Source organism: Micromesistius poutassou (genome assembly GCF_964030765.1).
Source record: "Micromesistius poutassou genome assembly, chromosome: 19".
Lineage (NCBI taxonomy): Eukaryota > Metazoa > Chordata > Actinopteri > Gadiformes > Gadidae > Micromesistius > Micromesistius poutassou.
The window spans coordinates 9,996,881-10,014,694 of record NC_140289.1 but is presented as its reverse complement, the minus strand read 5'-3'; the positions used below and the strand labels follow the sequence as shown (position 1 = coordinate 10,014,694).

Below are 17,814 nucleotides of genomic sequence, written 5' to 3'. Positions count from 1 at the left end.
ATCTTTAAAAAATAAATTAAATTAAAAAAAGAAGAAAAGGAAACAACATCTAGCCACTAATTTGCCCAATAAGATAGCAGCAGCTTGGTTAGCTGGTCGTTGATTGGTGGTCTACTTACAGGTAATAAGAGTATGAATAGTAGGTCCTCCTTGGGTTGTGAGCCAATCAAAAAAGCAAAGAGTGAGACACAAGGGTCATGAATATGCATATTAGGACATTCCCTGTCCTGTCCCCAACCACCAACATTACATAAAATAAACAAAATGAGAACAGTCGTTTTCCTTTCTTACATCTGTGACCACCTCCAGGGCATGCAGGGGAGTATTGGTTGATACGGTTTACTCCTAAAGCTCAAGACTAAATGAATATTGTGACAGCCACACTTAAAAAGAATATGGTGACGGTACAATTAAATATGAAGACACATTTATCATCATGCATTTCACTTACTTTGTAGATATTCTTTAATTCCCTACAGTTTTGTTATATTTAGTGAACACAGGCCTCTCTAACAAGCTGCCTGTTTACCTGATTGACCTTGTTTAGAATATATCTTTATCCCTTAATTTCGTTATTATCCTCACTATCACTACATATACATATTTAACATTGGGTGCATTGAAAGACACCAGGGCTGTTCAACTAATGCAGCAGGCGTTTCAACTTCCTGTAAAACAAGCATGATGTCATTATGATGCCATCATGTCCCACCATTTTAAAGATGCAGTATTGTTCAAAGTTGTAAAAAGTCAAAAATAAAATGATGATAATGAAGATTGATCTCCCTGGAACCCTTTGAGAAAAATTATTAAATCTAATGTTACCTTTGTGACACAACCCTCAATAGCACACAGACATTAACCACATTTCACAAAGGATCCTTGAAATAAATAAAATCAAATAAATCGTTCAACGGTTGTCATAGCTGAAATTATACCTAGATTCAACTGAAACTAAGTGGTTTGCAAAAGAAAATAAACCTCAAAATCTGAATCCTAACAAATGTATTAAATATAATGCAAAAATAAACTTTCTGTACTTGACTACATTTCTGATACTTCATGTCATGAATTTTTTAGAAATGTTTGCTAGACATTCCTCACACATATACAACCTACTTTTATGGCATCAAATATAACTTAAAAGCCAGAAACCACCAAAACTACTTTTAGGGAACATCATTGATGCAATATAGTAGTATTGTTTACCAGTGAATCCCATGAATAACAGAAATGTATCACAAAGTACAATTATATTGTAATTATAATTATATAATTTCCATTATATAATTAAGCAATTTATAATAATAATAATAATAATAATAATAATAGAAGTATGAGATTTACTTTTGAGAAGAAGATAATTGTAATTCTGGTGTTTAAATGTCACATTTGCCAAGAATCAGTTTGCAATCTTGGCTTGTAGTAGAGACACAGACACTCTGGTTTTTAATATAATAAGGGTGCATGTCTGGGAATATTAACGTACATTAAGTACCTTCCTGGTCAAATAAAAAGAATACAATGATAGCTTTCTCGCAGCAGGGTAGCAGACATTTGAATAAATCAAGACATGTGCTTTAATGGGACCAAATGTGCTGAATTCATCGTGGTAATTATGGGGAAAATAAGAAAAGAGCTGAAAAGTCAAAAAGGGTCAGAGTGCCACTGTTGCCTGGAGACCAGGAGTCACTGCTAACTACCGTATTTTAATTGGCCACAATGGTTCATGTATATATATATATATATATATATATATATATATATTTACATGGCCAATATAATATATACGATGCAAGTCGATTATTAGGAGTTGGTTTGCACTTTTTTTGAGTGCTGTTCCGCTTCGAACTTTTAGCAAAGCCAATAAATGTAAATGTGTGTGATATTTGCATTGGTCTCCTAGGGGGCGTATGCAAAGTGACAGTTTCCTCATTACACCTGCTATAGTAGGGCTGCGTCGTGTTCCAAATGGGAGACCTCAAACAAGGGGTCGACGGAGAGGTAGAGGCACGGCCGTGCTCATTCACTGCCCACTGAAACACGTGTGCGTGAAGACACACAAGTAAATACACAACCTGTGCCCAGGAAAATATTCAACTGCCCTAATTGGTCCTGTGAGCTCAGGGCTGCTGAGACAAATGCCATTTTATAATACACAGTCAGTACATTTTTAACTTTCCTCCACAATTTATTTATTTGCTTGTTTTTTATGTAACTTTTTTTCCTCTATATATATTTATACATTACCAAACTGAGATATAATATGGAGAGAAAAAATTGTTGAGCATAACTTGATCAGCACAGTGCATGCATTGTCTGAGAATAACCACCGACGCAGCATCACCACGTCGCCCACACCCAACATCTGCCCGTTTGCCTGGTGTGCGTTCGTCTTTTTATTAGTGATGTTGTTGTGCGCTCCTTGGTGAAATACCGCCTCTCATCCCCAACATCATGATTAACGGGACCTAGGCCCTCGTTCCCCCATCTCTGTAATTCATAGTTAACGACTTTAATAAAACGATGACAGACTGGGTCAAGTAATGCATTAGCATATATAGTGGAGGTAAAAAAGAAAAAAAAGAGAAGGGGGTGCTAAATACACAATCATTTAAAAAGGACCTGATTTTTCATTGCCAGGATACACCTCTGCAATACATGTGATGCCGCTCAGGAATCCAGATTGACAAAAGATATTCCCTTTGCCGTTGTTCATTTTAAGGATTTATTAGAACACCATCATTAACCAGATGAATGGATCACGATATACTGTATGAAGGCTAGGGCACGCGCGTCGTTAAGAAACGTGTCTGCAGTACTTTAAGTGGCCACACGATGGCGCCCTACACCTCACGCTGACGATGAGGGGACTAAAGCTGAGGGCGGTAGCTATTCCTATTACGCCCTGTAGACTGTAACAGAGGCTCTCAAACAGCGAGCCCGTTGGTGGACCGAGGATGCAGGCTATAGAAGGACGTACTAGAGTGACTTGGGCCGTGTTTTAGCATTTCAATGACGACAGAATACGGTGTTGGCGGTCATGTGTCAGCTGTACATTTTAAACACCCTTTCTGATATTTGTAATTACCTTTTAGAAATGTGGGATAAAATGTATCTGAAAACGTTCAACTGCACTACCTTGTAATGAATGCACACCATTGGACTGTGCTTTGGAACGGTCAATTCGAGGCCAACGCTTCAGAATTTAAAAATAAATCCTCACCACATTTCTGCATATCACCTGTGCCTGGGGGCATTATCATGAGTTTAATACCCTTCTCCCCACTGTGTCCACAATGCCACTACCAAAGCACTACTGGTTACAGGTCCCTGACTTCAATAATGATCAATCAATAATGAGGTGATGCGTGACCCAGACGCCTGAAAACCAATCAAGACCAGGGTGTCGTCCACAGCACCCCCTTAGCCCTTATCCCTATTCAATACTGAATTGTTTTTCTCTCTAGTCAGCACTTTAAACGACAGAAAGGGGAAAAATCATCAAATCATCGTACTTTTTGCAAACTGGAGGCAGTGAAAAGTGCTCCGGGTTGTTTTTTTTACAACCTAGATATTCATTAAGTTCCCTGTGATCCTTATGCTAAATCCTCCTCCTAGCCTCCGTCCTGCTCTTCACTTCCTGACACAGCCCTAGATGAAAGCACCTCGGGAGTGATCGCGCCTCCACACTTCCTCAATAGAGAGGAAGTTCCCCCGGGGTCAGGGGTCATATCCACCCCCTGCCGCGCACCAAAATGATCCATTAGACACCACAACAACAGCTATCCCTACGAGACGGATGAAGAAGGCCGGTTCGGAAGGGAGATCAACGGTAATGGTGGATGGCATGGTAGATGGATGGCTTGTATGGTGCAGCACGCACACTGGAACCAACACAGGACAACAACGAGAGCGCTGGGAGCGAGTGAGCGTGTTGCTGCGTTCGGGTGGCAAGTCCTACGTGTGTGTGTGTGTGTGTGTGTGTGTGTGTGTGGCCGACTCTCCTCTCGTTGTTGTGTGTGTGTGTGTGTGTGTGTGTGTGTGTGTGGCCGACTCTCCTCTCGTTGTTGTGTGTGTGTGTGTGTGTGTGTGTGTGTGTGTGTGTGTGTGTGTGTGTGTGTGTGTGTGTGTGTGTGTGTGTGTGTGTGTGTGTGTGTGTGTGTGTGTGTGTGCTGTGCGCGTGCGAGAGTTGGATCACTTACCTCTTCTTCACCAGCAAGATGGCCACCAGCACCAGCAGAATGAAGACCAGGACGCCGGCACTGATGCCAGCAATCTTCACCACCCGGTCTGTCTGCTTGGCTGGGTCGGGGACCACCTCTGGCTCCTCGGTCGCACCTGAACAAAGACCATGTTTACATTTCGGTCGGATTCGATTTATTATTTTGCCGTCAGACATTTCTGAGTCAGACACTTGGTTAGTTTATGTTTCTCTTTTCTTTACTTTTTTTTTCAGTGCAAAAACAAGAAAAGAAAAAAAAAATATTATAATAAAAGTAAGCCTGTTTTAGAGAAACAATGAGAAACGGGACCACCGCTAAATCCCAGTGAAATATGAGTGGGTTAGGTTCAGGAAAGGTCCTCCAATAACTAAACGATTTGCTGTAAAAAGACAGCAACAAACTTTAATGGAATGCATCTGTGGAAACCTGGGCCTGAAACCAAACTAAAACTGTTCTTTTGAAGAGCATTCCTGACGAGTGACTCATTTGAATTTCCTGGTAATCTCCCCCTCTCCCACCTTCGCAGGGTCGGTAAAACACTGTCATCCATAACTAATCGGAATAAAATGTCTGACTCATCCAGACCGTAGGCCATTTAGAAGCACATGGACGCTCTCCAAATCATAGGAAGAAAAAAGACCCCCTAGTTCATCATGTGGGACGCGCTCAGGCCTCCCCACTGCAGAGTGGGGTGCAGGCCTGCTTAGTGTTAGGTGGACCGTGCACTCCCAACAGGTCCATGTAAGGAACCGTGTGTGTGTGTGCGTGGCCAACTCCACTGGCACTGCTCCAATGGAAAAGACGTTAACCATGACGTCAAACACGAATAATAACTAACAAATCAATTAACCGTTTGTTCTACCACTTCCAACTGCACCGCCGCGATAAACTATACAGCTAGACTTTTTGTTTTCTTTTCGCTTTTTTGACCCGAGGGGAGTCTGCGCAATCTGAAATAAAGTCTGGGAGTCTTTATTTCAAATGTTGTCCCAGGGTTTTTCGTTTCACCCCGGGCTCTGGATTCCACTCTGCCGCCTCAGGGACGGCGCTCTCATTCCCTCAGGCTGTGGATACAAACTACGGCGCAGAGCGGGGCTCCGGGTAGCCAAGCCCCCATGTTTGAATTAGTCACTGACCAGACCCGGTAAGGTAAATTGTAAGCGCGGTGTCCGTGGATTACGTAAATATACCCGCGGCGGGCTGCGGTTGTTATTTCAGCTGTGGCACACGAGGAATTCAGCCTCGAGTACAACTTGTCGTGTAAAATGAAAAATGTCGAAATATTTTCGCAGAGTTAATATTTACCAGGGATTGGTCACAATGCCGTCTACAAAATAAACAATAGCAACTGCCAAACGCGTATCAACCACGCACAAATGGCAGGGGACGTCGCCATAACAATAATACCAAGGGTACTACTAGATGGGATATTATTTAATCTGAATAACAATAATACTGGTGGATGGATCCCATGCCGTCTTCATCTGTATAGGGGCCGGGGAACAACAAGTCCCCTTTCACCACTGACACATCTCTTAATCTCTTAATGTCCTGCCATAGTCTTTATTCCACACTCTTCGCTGTAACCTTGTCATTACGGCCGTGGTGTTTTTAACATGTGTTCATTTTATTGAGCCTCGATGGCTGTTTGTCGGTAGTGTGTCATCAAATCCACAGTATATATGTTTTTGTGATCTTAAGCCCTGCTTAGGGATGTCATCGGCACAACAGAGTTGTGTTGCTCTGGCAGCAGAACAACATCATACGGTATTAAGTTAATCCAGCCGATCCTGCCCACAGCTACTTTATAGTTCAATATAATACAATAAATCTATCGAATTGTGATCCGTCCAGTAATGCCTCACGGCAACAAGAAAAAAATCTGTAATCTCTCTGCGGCTCATGATCTTGGCCACACACACGTGCAGAGACACCCCTCACCACCGTGCTACTGGGTTCAACATCACTGGGCGCTTTCATATAGTTTCAAGCATTCTCAAATAATAAGTCCAAACCCTACATGGAGAGTGCGCCCCCCTCCTCCATTATTAGCAGGGGGCAAAGCACCAGGACCACTGAGGTACTGAATCCAGGTCAGTACACACACCCTGAGGGAGACGTGACAATAGAAAACATCCAAGATGACCCAATAAGAGCCACACACACACACACACACACACACACACACACACACACACACACACACACACACACACACACACACACACACACACACACACACACACACACACACACACACACACACACACACACATCAAGAGCCTTGGACGACCTCTGTCCATTAGCGTTAGTGCGTCTTTAGACAATATTAAATCTACTCCACTCGTGTTGGCTTATGGACCTTGGAGCTAAAGAGACGGACTGCGTTTTTAGCTCACTAGTCACTTTGCTGGCCTGGTCGCTGCTGTTTATTCCAGTATCAACACACAGGCCATTATTCTGCAGCTGCATTCAGACTTTTTTGTTTGATGAAGACGGCCTCTTTCAACCGTCGCGGTTTGTGACCACTTCTATCCTTTTTTTTTTTCTCAGTGCCAATAACTCACAGCACTGCTTGCTAAACTGGTTGCTATTGTCAGCCACCAACTGAACACAGCAAAATAACAGACTTAAGATATGGTTTAATTTGTGGTGTATGTGCTCTCTGTTGTGATACGTGGAGACGCGGAGACGTCGCCGCTCTCGCTCAGTGCAATGATCAAGGTCAGATTTATCAGAGAATATCCCTCCACAGTACAGATAGAGAGAGAGTGAAAGGGGGGGGGGGAGAATGAGGAGGAGGCAGCAAAGGGATTATGTCCACACCATTTAGAGGTTGAGAGTCTTGATAATCTGGCAGCATATGGTTCCTAGTACAAACATGATATTTAAACCAAGCACACACACACCCACACACATACCCACACCCCCACACATACACACCCACTCAGTCACCCCTACCCACGGTCAAAAAAACACTAACAAAAAATTAAAACAGAACATCAACAACAACAAGACAGATTATAAACATAGGTTCAGATATGGTCAACTAGACCATGGCTGGGCAACAGACAACAACATGAAATATTAACATGGCAATGATGGCAACACCTCTGGTGACAATTAGGACTTTACAAGAGCATGATAATTCTGTTTTTGTTCCGGTTCACATCTCGCCCCTGGATTTGGCATCCCTTTACAAAGGAAGATGAAGAGGTGTAGGACGGCCCTGGTTCTCTCACCTTTGGTGGCTAGTCTCAGACACTGGGTCTTGGTCTCCTGCAGGGAGGAGGGAGAACAACACGTTAGCACAGGAGGATGGAACAGGTGTGTGATGACCGGTCGCGCGGCTCATAGATGCGCTGCCAGCGGAGGAGGGAGGCGTTGGCCTTACCCGGTCTGTGCTGCTGACCGCTTGCAGGAAGATGTTGTAGTTCTTTCTCGGGGCGAGCGGAGGGTTCCAGAAACCCTGGGGAGCGAGGAGCAGGCCGTTTGAAACGCGATCTCACCACTTAAAAACCTCAACGGTCAGCTGCAAGATCTGAAGCGCAAGCACCGCTGTGTGGCCCGAGAGCCGAGGTGGAGCTACATGTTCAATGGCCTCGCAGACTGTAAACCTGATGCAGTTGGACCCGCCCAAACAACAAAACACCGGATCCACTGGATCCCAAGTGAGTGTAAGCTAAGAACACCCGGTTCATACAGGCTTTCATCGCCCACCCAAAGGGAGTTGCACAGATCTGGGCATGGTTCTACAAGAACTACAAGAACAAAACCTAAGCACTGGCAATGTCTGGGGAGGCTCACCTGGTAGGTCCGGTTGTCCCCCACGGTGAAAGGAAGGGGCTCTGGCAGGCTGCTGGGTGGCAGCTGGGCCGCATAGTAGTATGGAGAGTTGCTACTTGAGGCGCTGTTGTAGGACAGAGGAACCTTGAGGGGGAGAGAGGGGGCGGGTTAGTGGAAGGTGCAGGTGAAAATAAAAATGACATACATAATATATATATATATATATATATATATATATATATATATATATATATATATATATATATATATATATGAAGTGAGGCAAGTAGTTTTTTTTGTCTTTAAATAACAGCGATCATGGTCTGTAACGTAGTTTGAATGGCTTTTTATGGCTCACCTGGTAGCAGTCAGAGGAGGCCTGGCGACGGGATCGCTGCGGGTTCACCTCTGCCACCACAATCTGGTACACACTAGAGGAGACACACAACAATAACACACTCAACACACTGATCAGATGCACACTAGAGGAGACACACAACAATAACACAATCAACACACTGATCAGATGCACACTAGAGGAGACACACAACAATAACACACTCAACACACTGCTCAGATACACACTAGAGGAGATACACACCACACTAACACACTGATCTGATACACACTAGAGGAGACACACAACACTAACACACTCAACACACTGATCGGATACACATTAAAGCAGAACACGCACCACAACAATGCACTCAAAACATGTTGAAGATGATTGTATTAAAATAATGTAAAGATGGTGCGCTCCTTTGAGAAGACAATAGATGCCAGTGGAATAGGACAGACCGTCATCCACATATAATTTGGCTCCAAACATTGTCAATTTACATTTTTTACATATCTCCTTGGTGCAGCGATCTGGCATCCGAACAGACAGACAGACAGACAGACAGACAGGCCTTCCTTCATGCCCTCCTCCCTCCCACCACCACCTTCACACACACACACACACACACACACACACACACACACACACACACACACACACACACACACACACACACACACACACACACACACACACACACACACACACACACACACACACACACACTACTCTGCCCTGGGGTCTGACAGAATGTTAGTGCAGATGGACACTATCGAGCCAAACACCCACCCAACCAACAGCCCCCAACCCCCCCACACACACACACACGCACGCACACCTACACACACACTCACACACGCACATATGAATAAGCATGTTAGGTTGGCATGTATTACCGTTAAGTCCTTATGTATGCATCCCTGCATTTCAATCCATGACAGTCTGTGTACCGTCTGTCAGTGTGACGGCGTGCATGGGTGTGTGTTAATCTGCAGCCCACTCTGTACTGGACATGCTCCTATGCACCTCATGCAATGTTGGACTTGATCGCCCTGATCGTCTTTTGGACCAGTGGGCTCATTAGGATTTGATTTAAATGTTTGTGCAGGACTTCACGCCTGCCTTCTCGTTTGTTCATGTATAGAATAAGTGTTTTGAAGATGGTTAGTGTAGACTTTGCCGTCGAAGAACAACAAATAGACGGCACATTACGTAAGATACCCAGGATTAATTAAAAGGATCATAAAGGAGCACGCCATAATGAGTGTTACGAACGACACCTGTGCTTGTCCTTACACGATGACAAAGGGTCTATCACTACCCCTAGAAGTCCCCTAACCCAGGAAGGATGTGGCCTTATTAGTCTGACTTCCACTGTATACGACACAGGAGCACACACGCATTCCTTCGTATGGCTGGCATGTGAACATGATCGTACCTTATGGGTGCTCCCTTGGCCTGGGCGGGTTTGAGCAGGACGGTGATGGTGGTGGCCGTTTCGTTCAGGAAGGCCTCGGAGCCGTCGTACTCCTCTAACGTCGGGGCTGGCGTAGGAGGAAGGAAAGGCAATGGAGAGGGAGAGAGGGTCAACACGGATCTCTGGCTTCTATGCATGCTGTAGACAAATAGCATCCCATTGTCATGCAAATACATCATGTTCACAAACGGCCAGCCAAATAGCCCAGGCAAATAATGACATAGGCCGAAACAAAATAAATAAAATACATTATAATATTTATAAAAATAATAATATTGACAAAATGTGCACATGACATTTATTATTTTATATAATATTACACCAGTATAAGGTCCAGTTTTCAGGCCTTGCTTACAGAATCGTTTGGAATCTCTCTCCGGATCCCCACTTGAAAACGGTTTTAAGATCTCGATCGACGCACAGAGAGAGAGAGACGAAATACCTGAAATGTTTGTGGAAACGTTCAGCGTGGTGGCCTGCCCGAACCCTTTGGAGGTGGACGCTCGTATGGAGAACTGGTAGGTCACCCCCGGGTGGAGCAGGGAGAACAGGTGCTGGGTGGCGTTGGACGGGAGGGACACCACCAGGCCCGACCGCTGGAGCGGCACCGAGGGGTCGAAGGAGCGCAGGCCGCTGTAGCTGATCTGTGGAGGGGGAGCAGGAGGGCGCTCCGGTTACACACACATCCAGCACAGCGACGGCTTTACCTTATGAACAGGGGAATGAAGCAAGCGCTTACACTCACAATCGTTGAATGGAGATAGCGTGTGGAAGGCAACACACTGCCTCCACAGAGGTGTGTTGTTTATACGGCTTTAAGGGGGCACCATTCAGTCCAATACAACTCTAACCTTGAGCGTTTTTTGCGGTAGCCGGACCGTGTCAATTGTTGCTTTGGAATAACTTAACTTAACCGCGTCAAAGCCAGTTTAGATCAAAGATATGTGGCGAGACTTATCCGTTTTGGACCGCTGCAGAGAAAGTTGCAGCGGTGTGAACTGGTTGGTTGCAGGGAGCGTCTTAAGGTATTGCATGGTGTCTGAAGAGATTTTCCGCTTCAAAGCGCAAGGTGTGCCATTAAAACGATGGTACTTTGTTTGTAGTTTCCTGAAATTAGTGTTTTGTTTTTGGATTGGCCAGTTTCAGAATGCTATCTTGTGATCATTTTGCAAGCAGTTGCAAGCGGTTTTGTTGGAAATGGATCAAATTGATCCACACTACGCATTTAGCGGTCCTACCTCGTATTGGATGATAATCCCGTTGGGCTCGGCCGGTTCCTTCCAGTACAGGTGGATGCTGTCTTCATACGGAGTGGCTTTCACCGACTGGCCGGGAACAGGACCCGGGACTGTTGGTGCACAGAGAACACCACGCACAATTAATCAACAGAAGTTAACTCTGAGGAGCTTGCATATGTGTATCTATATCCTTGTGTGTGTGTGTGTGTGTGTGTGTGTGTGTCTTTGTGCGAGCATGCTTGTTTTTATGTGAGTGAGTGTTTGTGTGTGTACGCATGCATTTTGTGCATGTGTGTGGGTGTGCGTGTGTGTGCATGTGTGTCCATGTGTGTGTGCGTGTGTGTGTGCCTTTGTGCATGTGTGTGCCTTTGTGTCATATTGCCGTACCGTCCTCATCCGTCTGGATGACGGTCTCATCACTCTCCTTGCGCCCCTCGGGGTTGGTCAGGATCATCTTCAGGCTCACGTTGGTGTAGGGCGGCAGGTTGCCCACCAGGTGGCGCGGCGCTGTATCCACGGGGCATAATCAACAGATTGTTGTTATTGACAACCCTGCTTTTCTGCATATGAATTCATCTTTACGAGGAGTAACACTGTGTCTATACATGCCCGGTAACACTAAACCGACGACAAAAAGTTACAAATCACTTCTATGCATGATTCACTGTTCAACCAGCCTTACAAGTGAGGCTGGCAACAATCAAAGCATACAGTCTTAGTCTTGAATATCATATATCAAAATCCTCAAACGAACTAAAGCCACAAAATAATTGCTGCACAAGTAACCACAGGAATCTGAAACACGAGATGAGCAATTATATTTCGGTTGAACACTACAGAAAAAGAGGGGAATTACAAATTGCTTATTTATTGACTCTTCAACCAACTTCCATCAATTCCGGCCGACAGGCTCACCTTTAGGGTCCATGTCCAGGCAGTCGTGTTTGCTGCGGTTGCTGGCCGTCATGTAGTGGTAGCAGATGGTGACGTTGAACGTGTGGCAGCGAGTGATGTTGTAGCCTAGCGACTCCCAGTCCACAGCGATCAGACGTGACCGGGTCTCGGCGATCTTCAGACGCTTTGGGGTCCTCATGGGTTCTGTGGATCAGAGAGAGACAGAGAGGAAGAGAGACGGGGAAGGAGAGAGAATGGGTGATTTGCATCTCAATCAAGATGGCCAAGAGGCTGAGGATTTTTGACAGGAGGTCAAAGTTCACAAAAACAATTAGTATTATTTCTATTGACCGTCACCCATGCTTGCACAGAAGTTTGGGACATGAAACTGAAAAAAAAAAGGATTGCATTGATTTGACAACATTGATTTGACATGTGATGGCCTCACACAGGCATACATGAGGCCGCTCTGGGCAACACTGTGCAAGTTGCAGCGCTCAAGTCACATCTCATTGAATCGTTGCCTCACGTTCGCATGAAGTCAGATGAGATCAAACGCAAACAAACAGAAACAAAAACCACCACCGGAGCAACTTTAAACCCATCTCCCTTGATTAAAAATAGACCCTCCTAAGTCCTAACGTCCCATTTGTCTGCTTTCCGCAAGACTTCAAAGAGCTTTAGAAGCTAACGATTGTTGTTAATTTGTATCCCGTCTGGGTTTGGCTCAGTTTCGGTAATGTGTTCAAAACGTGTTGTTTCCAATATAATCTAGCCCATCTCCACTTCTCTGTAGCCTGGCCTCTAATTACCTTTAACTGGCTCATTTAACCCGATCAATAACACACACACACACCCCCACACCCACACACACACACAGAGTGGTGCTGCAGTAAGGATTTACAACAAAGCGAGGGGATGAAATTCATCCGTGGAGCTGGCTCATATCGGAATATGGAGCTATTTCGTGGACGTTATATCGAGCGCATTGCTGCCAGGAGTTTAGGCTGCAACCAACAATTATTTTCATTTCGATTATTCAATCAATTAAGCACTTTGTCTATCAAATGTCATAAATAATGGCGAACGCCAAATGTTCTTGAACACCTGGATGAGCAGCTGAGAAAAATAGAAAAATCGGTCCGACAATAACGTGAAAAAAGAGAAAAGCAACCAAATGTCGGCTTTTCCGAAACTAAACAACAAACTACAATAAAAAAAACACGTTTGCATTGTCTTTACCATAGACAAGAAAATAAATCATGCATCAGGTAAATAGACGATTCACTTGATAAATCATCAAGCCAACGTGGGCCAGTGCTCCCTTCAGCCTAGCTGTGGCTGCCTAGCCTCCCTCTGCAGACGCCTCCACGCTGGCCCGAGGACCCTGGTGCTCCCAGGGAAGAGATACTGTTCCTACATGTAGCATAACACCGAGAAGGATTAGCCGCTCTGCGTCTACACCTGCGGGGGGGGGCGGCTGGATCATGTGCCTGCTTGAGTGTTTTGCTGCCCCGGTGCTCCTGTTTGGATGAACAGGGACGCCGCCCTTCTGATCTCATCACAAGCAGCGCCTGGAATGTTGCGGTATGTCGCCGTTCCCCTTCGAGGTATTGATTCCCTGTTCAATATAATAGCCCCGTGCCCTCGTCTCCGTCACTTCAGGCGTCCTTCATGTCCCTTCCCACGTCCGCTGATGTTTTAATAATAAAGGAAACAGCACTCCCATTTACGTAGGGGCTACGTTCTCCCTCGTACCTGGTGCCTCTCGCCCGCTTTGTCTTTGTCTCCATTTCTCCCCCATTCTCTCGCTCTCTCAGAGGAGAAAACACAAGGACACAAACGTGACGCTTCTTCTGACAACCCATTATCTGCCTGTCACTCTTAGACACACACACACACACACACAGGCCTGATTTAATCTTCATTCTGCCACAATCTGGCATCTGTGTGTGTGTGTGTGTGTGTGTGTGTGTGTGTGTGTGTGTGTGTGTGTGTGTGTGTGCAAGCGAGTTTGTGCGTGCATGTGTCTGAGTGTTTTTTTTGTGTTGCTCTGTGTGGAAGATAGAGGGAAGGAAATGACTTAAAAGAGGATCCTGGAATAAAGACTACAATTCCCATCTCTCCATTGTCCCTGGATGGAAGGATCTACTTCAATGCATGTGCAAACATCTTCCAGCTTAAATAGAAGCGATGCATAGGCTTTTCAAGTCCAATATCCATCAGATATTAACAGCGAGTCTGCGGTATATATATAAGCACATTTGCGGGAGTGAGAGGGGAGTGGGACGGGTGCGGGAGTGAGAGGGGAAGATGAGACAGGTTGTTGTCATCAGGACTGGGTGCACCAGCTAGGCGATCATTTATTACCAAGTCTGTCCGTTAAGTCCTTTCTAAGTCCTTAGTAACCACTAGTTGGTTTCAAACTAGCGATTTACCAAGGTAATGTCCTGACTACTAACTTTGTTGTCGCTTTGACGTGACGACTGTACAACAAGCTACGATGGGAACAAGCAAGGGCTTGAGGAGACATCAGAGGACATTGATTAGCATGGCACAATCTGTAGTGACTGTATATTTTGTTGTATGCATGTACTCGGGAATAGCTTTGTATAGTATAAAAACACAAGTTCAAAAGTGACACTGGGCCTGTGATGAAGCCGGCTACTGGGTTCTGTGCAGCGGCCACTGAGTGCCGTGGTCCTAGCCACCCTCCCCCATGGTTATTATCTGCGTTGATTCATCGATGCGTTGATTCATCAAAACAAATGTTTTGAAAGTACTATGTGCTACGTAATGACTAGGTTCCGTGGGCCAGTAGGACCTATGGTGTGGTGCAACCAGTTTTGATTTAGTAATTCGTAAACTTACACGATTTACGCTATAACTGTTGCAACTGGCCCAACTTTTGAGCTGTGTGCGTGTGCGTGTGCGTGTGTGTGTGTGTGTGTGTGTCTGTGTGTCTGTGCGTGTGTGTGTGTGTGCATGCGTGCGTTTCATCTGCAGGGTCAGAGAATTTAATTCCTGTGTAGACCTGTTATTGGACAATTGACATTTAACTAGAGATAGAGAACGAGAGATATCCACCTTCTCATCTCTTCCAGTTTTTGCCCTTCTTTTACAAGCCTCTCTCTCTCTCTCTCCCTCACTGGCTAGCTCTTCCTGTTAAAATCAATAGTTGTGATCCCTGCCATAAACCTAGCTATTAGGCACCCCCATCACGCACACACACACACACACACACACACACACACACACACACACACACACACACACACACACACACACACACACACACACACACACACATCATTAGGCCGTGTAATAAATTGTATTGATTTCAGGGACTCTTGGTGCTAACCACCCTTCACACAGAGACTTTTCAACTCGGAATTAAAATGAAATACCAAACCATCTAGGCAAACACACACATGCACGCACGCACATGCACGCACCCTCCCGCGGTCGCAGCACTCAACTTGTGCGTGCTAAACAGAGGTCACCTATTCTTTTCCATCCTGCACGGTTTTTAAAGCCCTATTCCCCTCCTGACCCATAATGCATTGCTTGTAATGCATATAAACAGTCTATTTAAATATATCTAAAGAGAGCGAGAAAACAGAGCGAGAGAGAGAGAGAGAGAGAGGCAGAGGGAGAGCGAGGGGAAGAGAGAGGGAAGAAGAGAGAGAGAGAGAGAGAGGGAGGGAGGTAAGCCAGTCCCTGACGTGAATATAGATGAAATAAAAGTGTGGGCAAATGAAAGAAAGAGCAGTGTAAACAAAAAGCCAAACATGGGGGGGGAAAAATGAAAGGTGTTGCGGCAGGGGATGAACGGCGGGAGAAACCTAGAGAGGGAGAGAGAGAGGGAGAGAAAAAGAGAGAGGGAGAGAGAGAGAGAGAAAAGAGCAAGAGACAGAGACAGATAGAGGGAGAGAGAAATGGAGAAGGAAAGAGGAGCAGAGATAACCAGGTTGGATCGGGGCCAGCGGCGGACGGACCCCGTTCCAACGGCGAGCCACGGGGGCCCGCCCGGTTTCCCCGCCCCCTCCGCTCCGCCGGCTAACACAGACAAACGGCTGGATTCATGTCGGAGCCCACCAAAACAAACAGTGGCAAAAACAAAACGAGGGTGGCTTTGTTCCCCTCAGATGGGGCTTTGTAGCGCCACAACAATAACCGGCACACAGAGACAAAGGCGGGAGCCTCGTATCGGCCCAATCCAGAGGCCACAATTAAAAGAATGCTAAACAAAAGGACCCAGACCAAGTGAACTCTGCACCCCTCCCTCCCTCCCTCCCTCCCTCCCTCCCTTTGGGGGAGGGAGGCGGGGCAGGTGGAGGAGGAGGGGGGGCCAAAGGCGACGGGAGCAGAGGATGAGAGAGGCACATCGGGCGGCTTCAAGCTACCCTGCAGAGGAACCAGATGTATAATATTCACCTGTTTGTTTGTGTGTGTGTGTGTGTGTGTGTGTGTGTTTGTGTGTAGGTTTTGTGTGTGTGCGAGGCTGAGGTTGTGTGCGTTTGTTTACTTGCTGGAGTTTGAATGCGTGCACCTATTTGTTTCTGTCGGATGCTGAGCTCCTGAATGCTTCTGAGTGAGAGTTGTAGCAACGTGTTGGAATGTGTTGTCACCTTCTCGTCTGTGCACATCTGTGGCTGTGTGTGGCTTTGTGAAAGTGTGTGTGTGCGTGTGTGCGTGTGTGAGACAGTAGGTGATAAAGTATCTTTTAATCCAAATCCTGAAATGTTCAGCTGAAAAATCCTTGGTCATGGCAAGTTAGACACACAAGCGTGTGCACATGAGTACACACATATACACACACACACACACACACACGCACGCACACACACGCACAGACGAGTCTCCACTTCAAGTTGATTATTTTTCACCCCTTAGACAAGAGCAATAAATCACACAAAAGAAAAATGGAGAGACTGAGCGAGACAGAGAGCGAAGGAGCGAGACAGAGAAGGAGACAGAGTGGAGAGAGGGAGGCTGAGGGGCGAGGGAGGGAGGAAGACGGGTAAAGAGAGAGACAAACACAAATGAATGGGATTACCATAATAAAGAAAAATGTGAAGAAATGAACGGGAAAAATGATTGACATCGAAGACAAGAATTTATCAAAATGAAATCATGTGTGTTGTATCAATTACCCTGAATCCAGTTTTTTTTGTGTGTGTGTGTGTGTGTGTGTGTGTGTGTTTGTGTCCTCAAATACCTACAAAGTCTATTTTTTATTGACTCTATTGGTTTTTAATCAAGCAGTTTTTTTTACCGTGTTTGGCTGATGTTTCAAGCATCATGCACATGTTTGTGCGTGTGTGTGTGTATATATATATATAGGTATATTTATATAGATATGTGTGTACGTTTCTCCATGTGGGAGTCAATGCCTGCATGTCCATCATATTATATACTACAAATCTGGCAAGCTACAGGTGGCAGGATGAGACAAACCTAACCAAACAGCAAAAGGCAAAGAAATCATTACCATTTAAATAACATTTCTACCATTTCTATCTGCCTCACTTTCCGTTTGTGTGTGTGTGTGTGTGTGTGTGTGTGTGTGTGTGTGTGTGTGTGTGTGTGTGTGTGTGTGTGTGTGTGTGTGTAACGAATGAATAACGCCAGAGAAGAAGAGAGAGAGTTAGATAAAGAGAGCGAGAGAAAGAAATTCAAAATAACAGGAAATGGAGAGTGCCACTGCAATATTAATATGGGTGGCATAACATTCTGAAATACATTTTCCTCACTGCGTTGTCACATTGCATATATTGTATCAACAACATCCACAACATTCATTAATTGCTGATAGACTGCCAAATGTCAAATACTTTTTCTGATGGA

General features: G+C 45.3%; 1 protein-coding gene across 3 annotated transcripts in view; it reads right to left on the bottom strand.

Annotated features, from left to right (window-relative positions):
• The window catches only part of ptprk (protein tyrosine phosphatase receptor type K), an 88,666-nt gene that overhangs the window by 17,945 nt on the left and 52,907 nt on the right, over positions 1-17,814 (bottom strand). For 2 of the 3 annotated variants that reach the window (XM_084483836.1, XM_084483837.1), the window contains exons 11-20: positions 11,986-12,168; positions 11,458-11,577; positions 11,071-11,180; positions 10,275-10,476; positions 9,794-9,899; positions 8,371-8,443; positions 8,034-8,156; positions 7,621-7,695; positions 7,469-7,505; positions 4,206-4,341 (exon numbers count right to left, since the gene is read on the bottom strand). In XM_084483836.1, coding sequence (XP_084339962.1) covers positions 4,206-4,341; positions 7,469-7,505; positions 7,621-7,695; positions 8,034-8,156; positions 8,371-8,443; positions 9,794-9,899; positions 10,275-10,476; positions 11,071-11,180; positions 11,458-11,577; positions 11,986-12,168 — 1,165 coding nt within the window. Of the gene's footprint in view, positions 1-4,205; positions 4,417-7,468; positions 7,506-7,620; positions 7,696-8,033; positions 8,157-8,370; positions 8,444-9,793; positions 9,900-10,274; positions 10,477-11,070; positions 11,181-11,457; positions 11,578-11,985; positions 12,169-17,814 lie in introns of those variants that run through there. The other variant, XM_084483838.1, reaches the window with a different exon arrangement.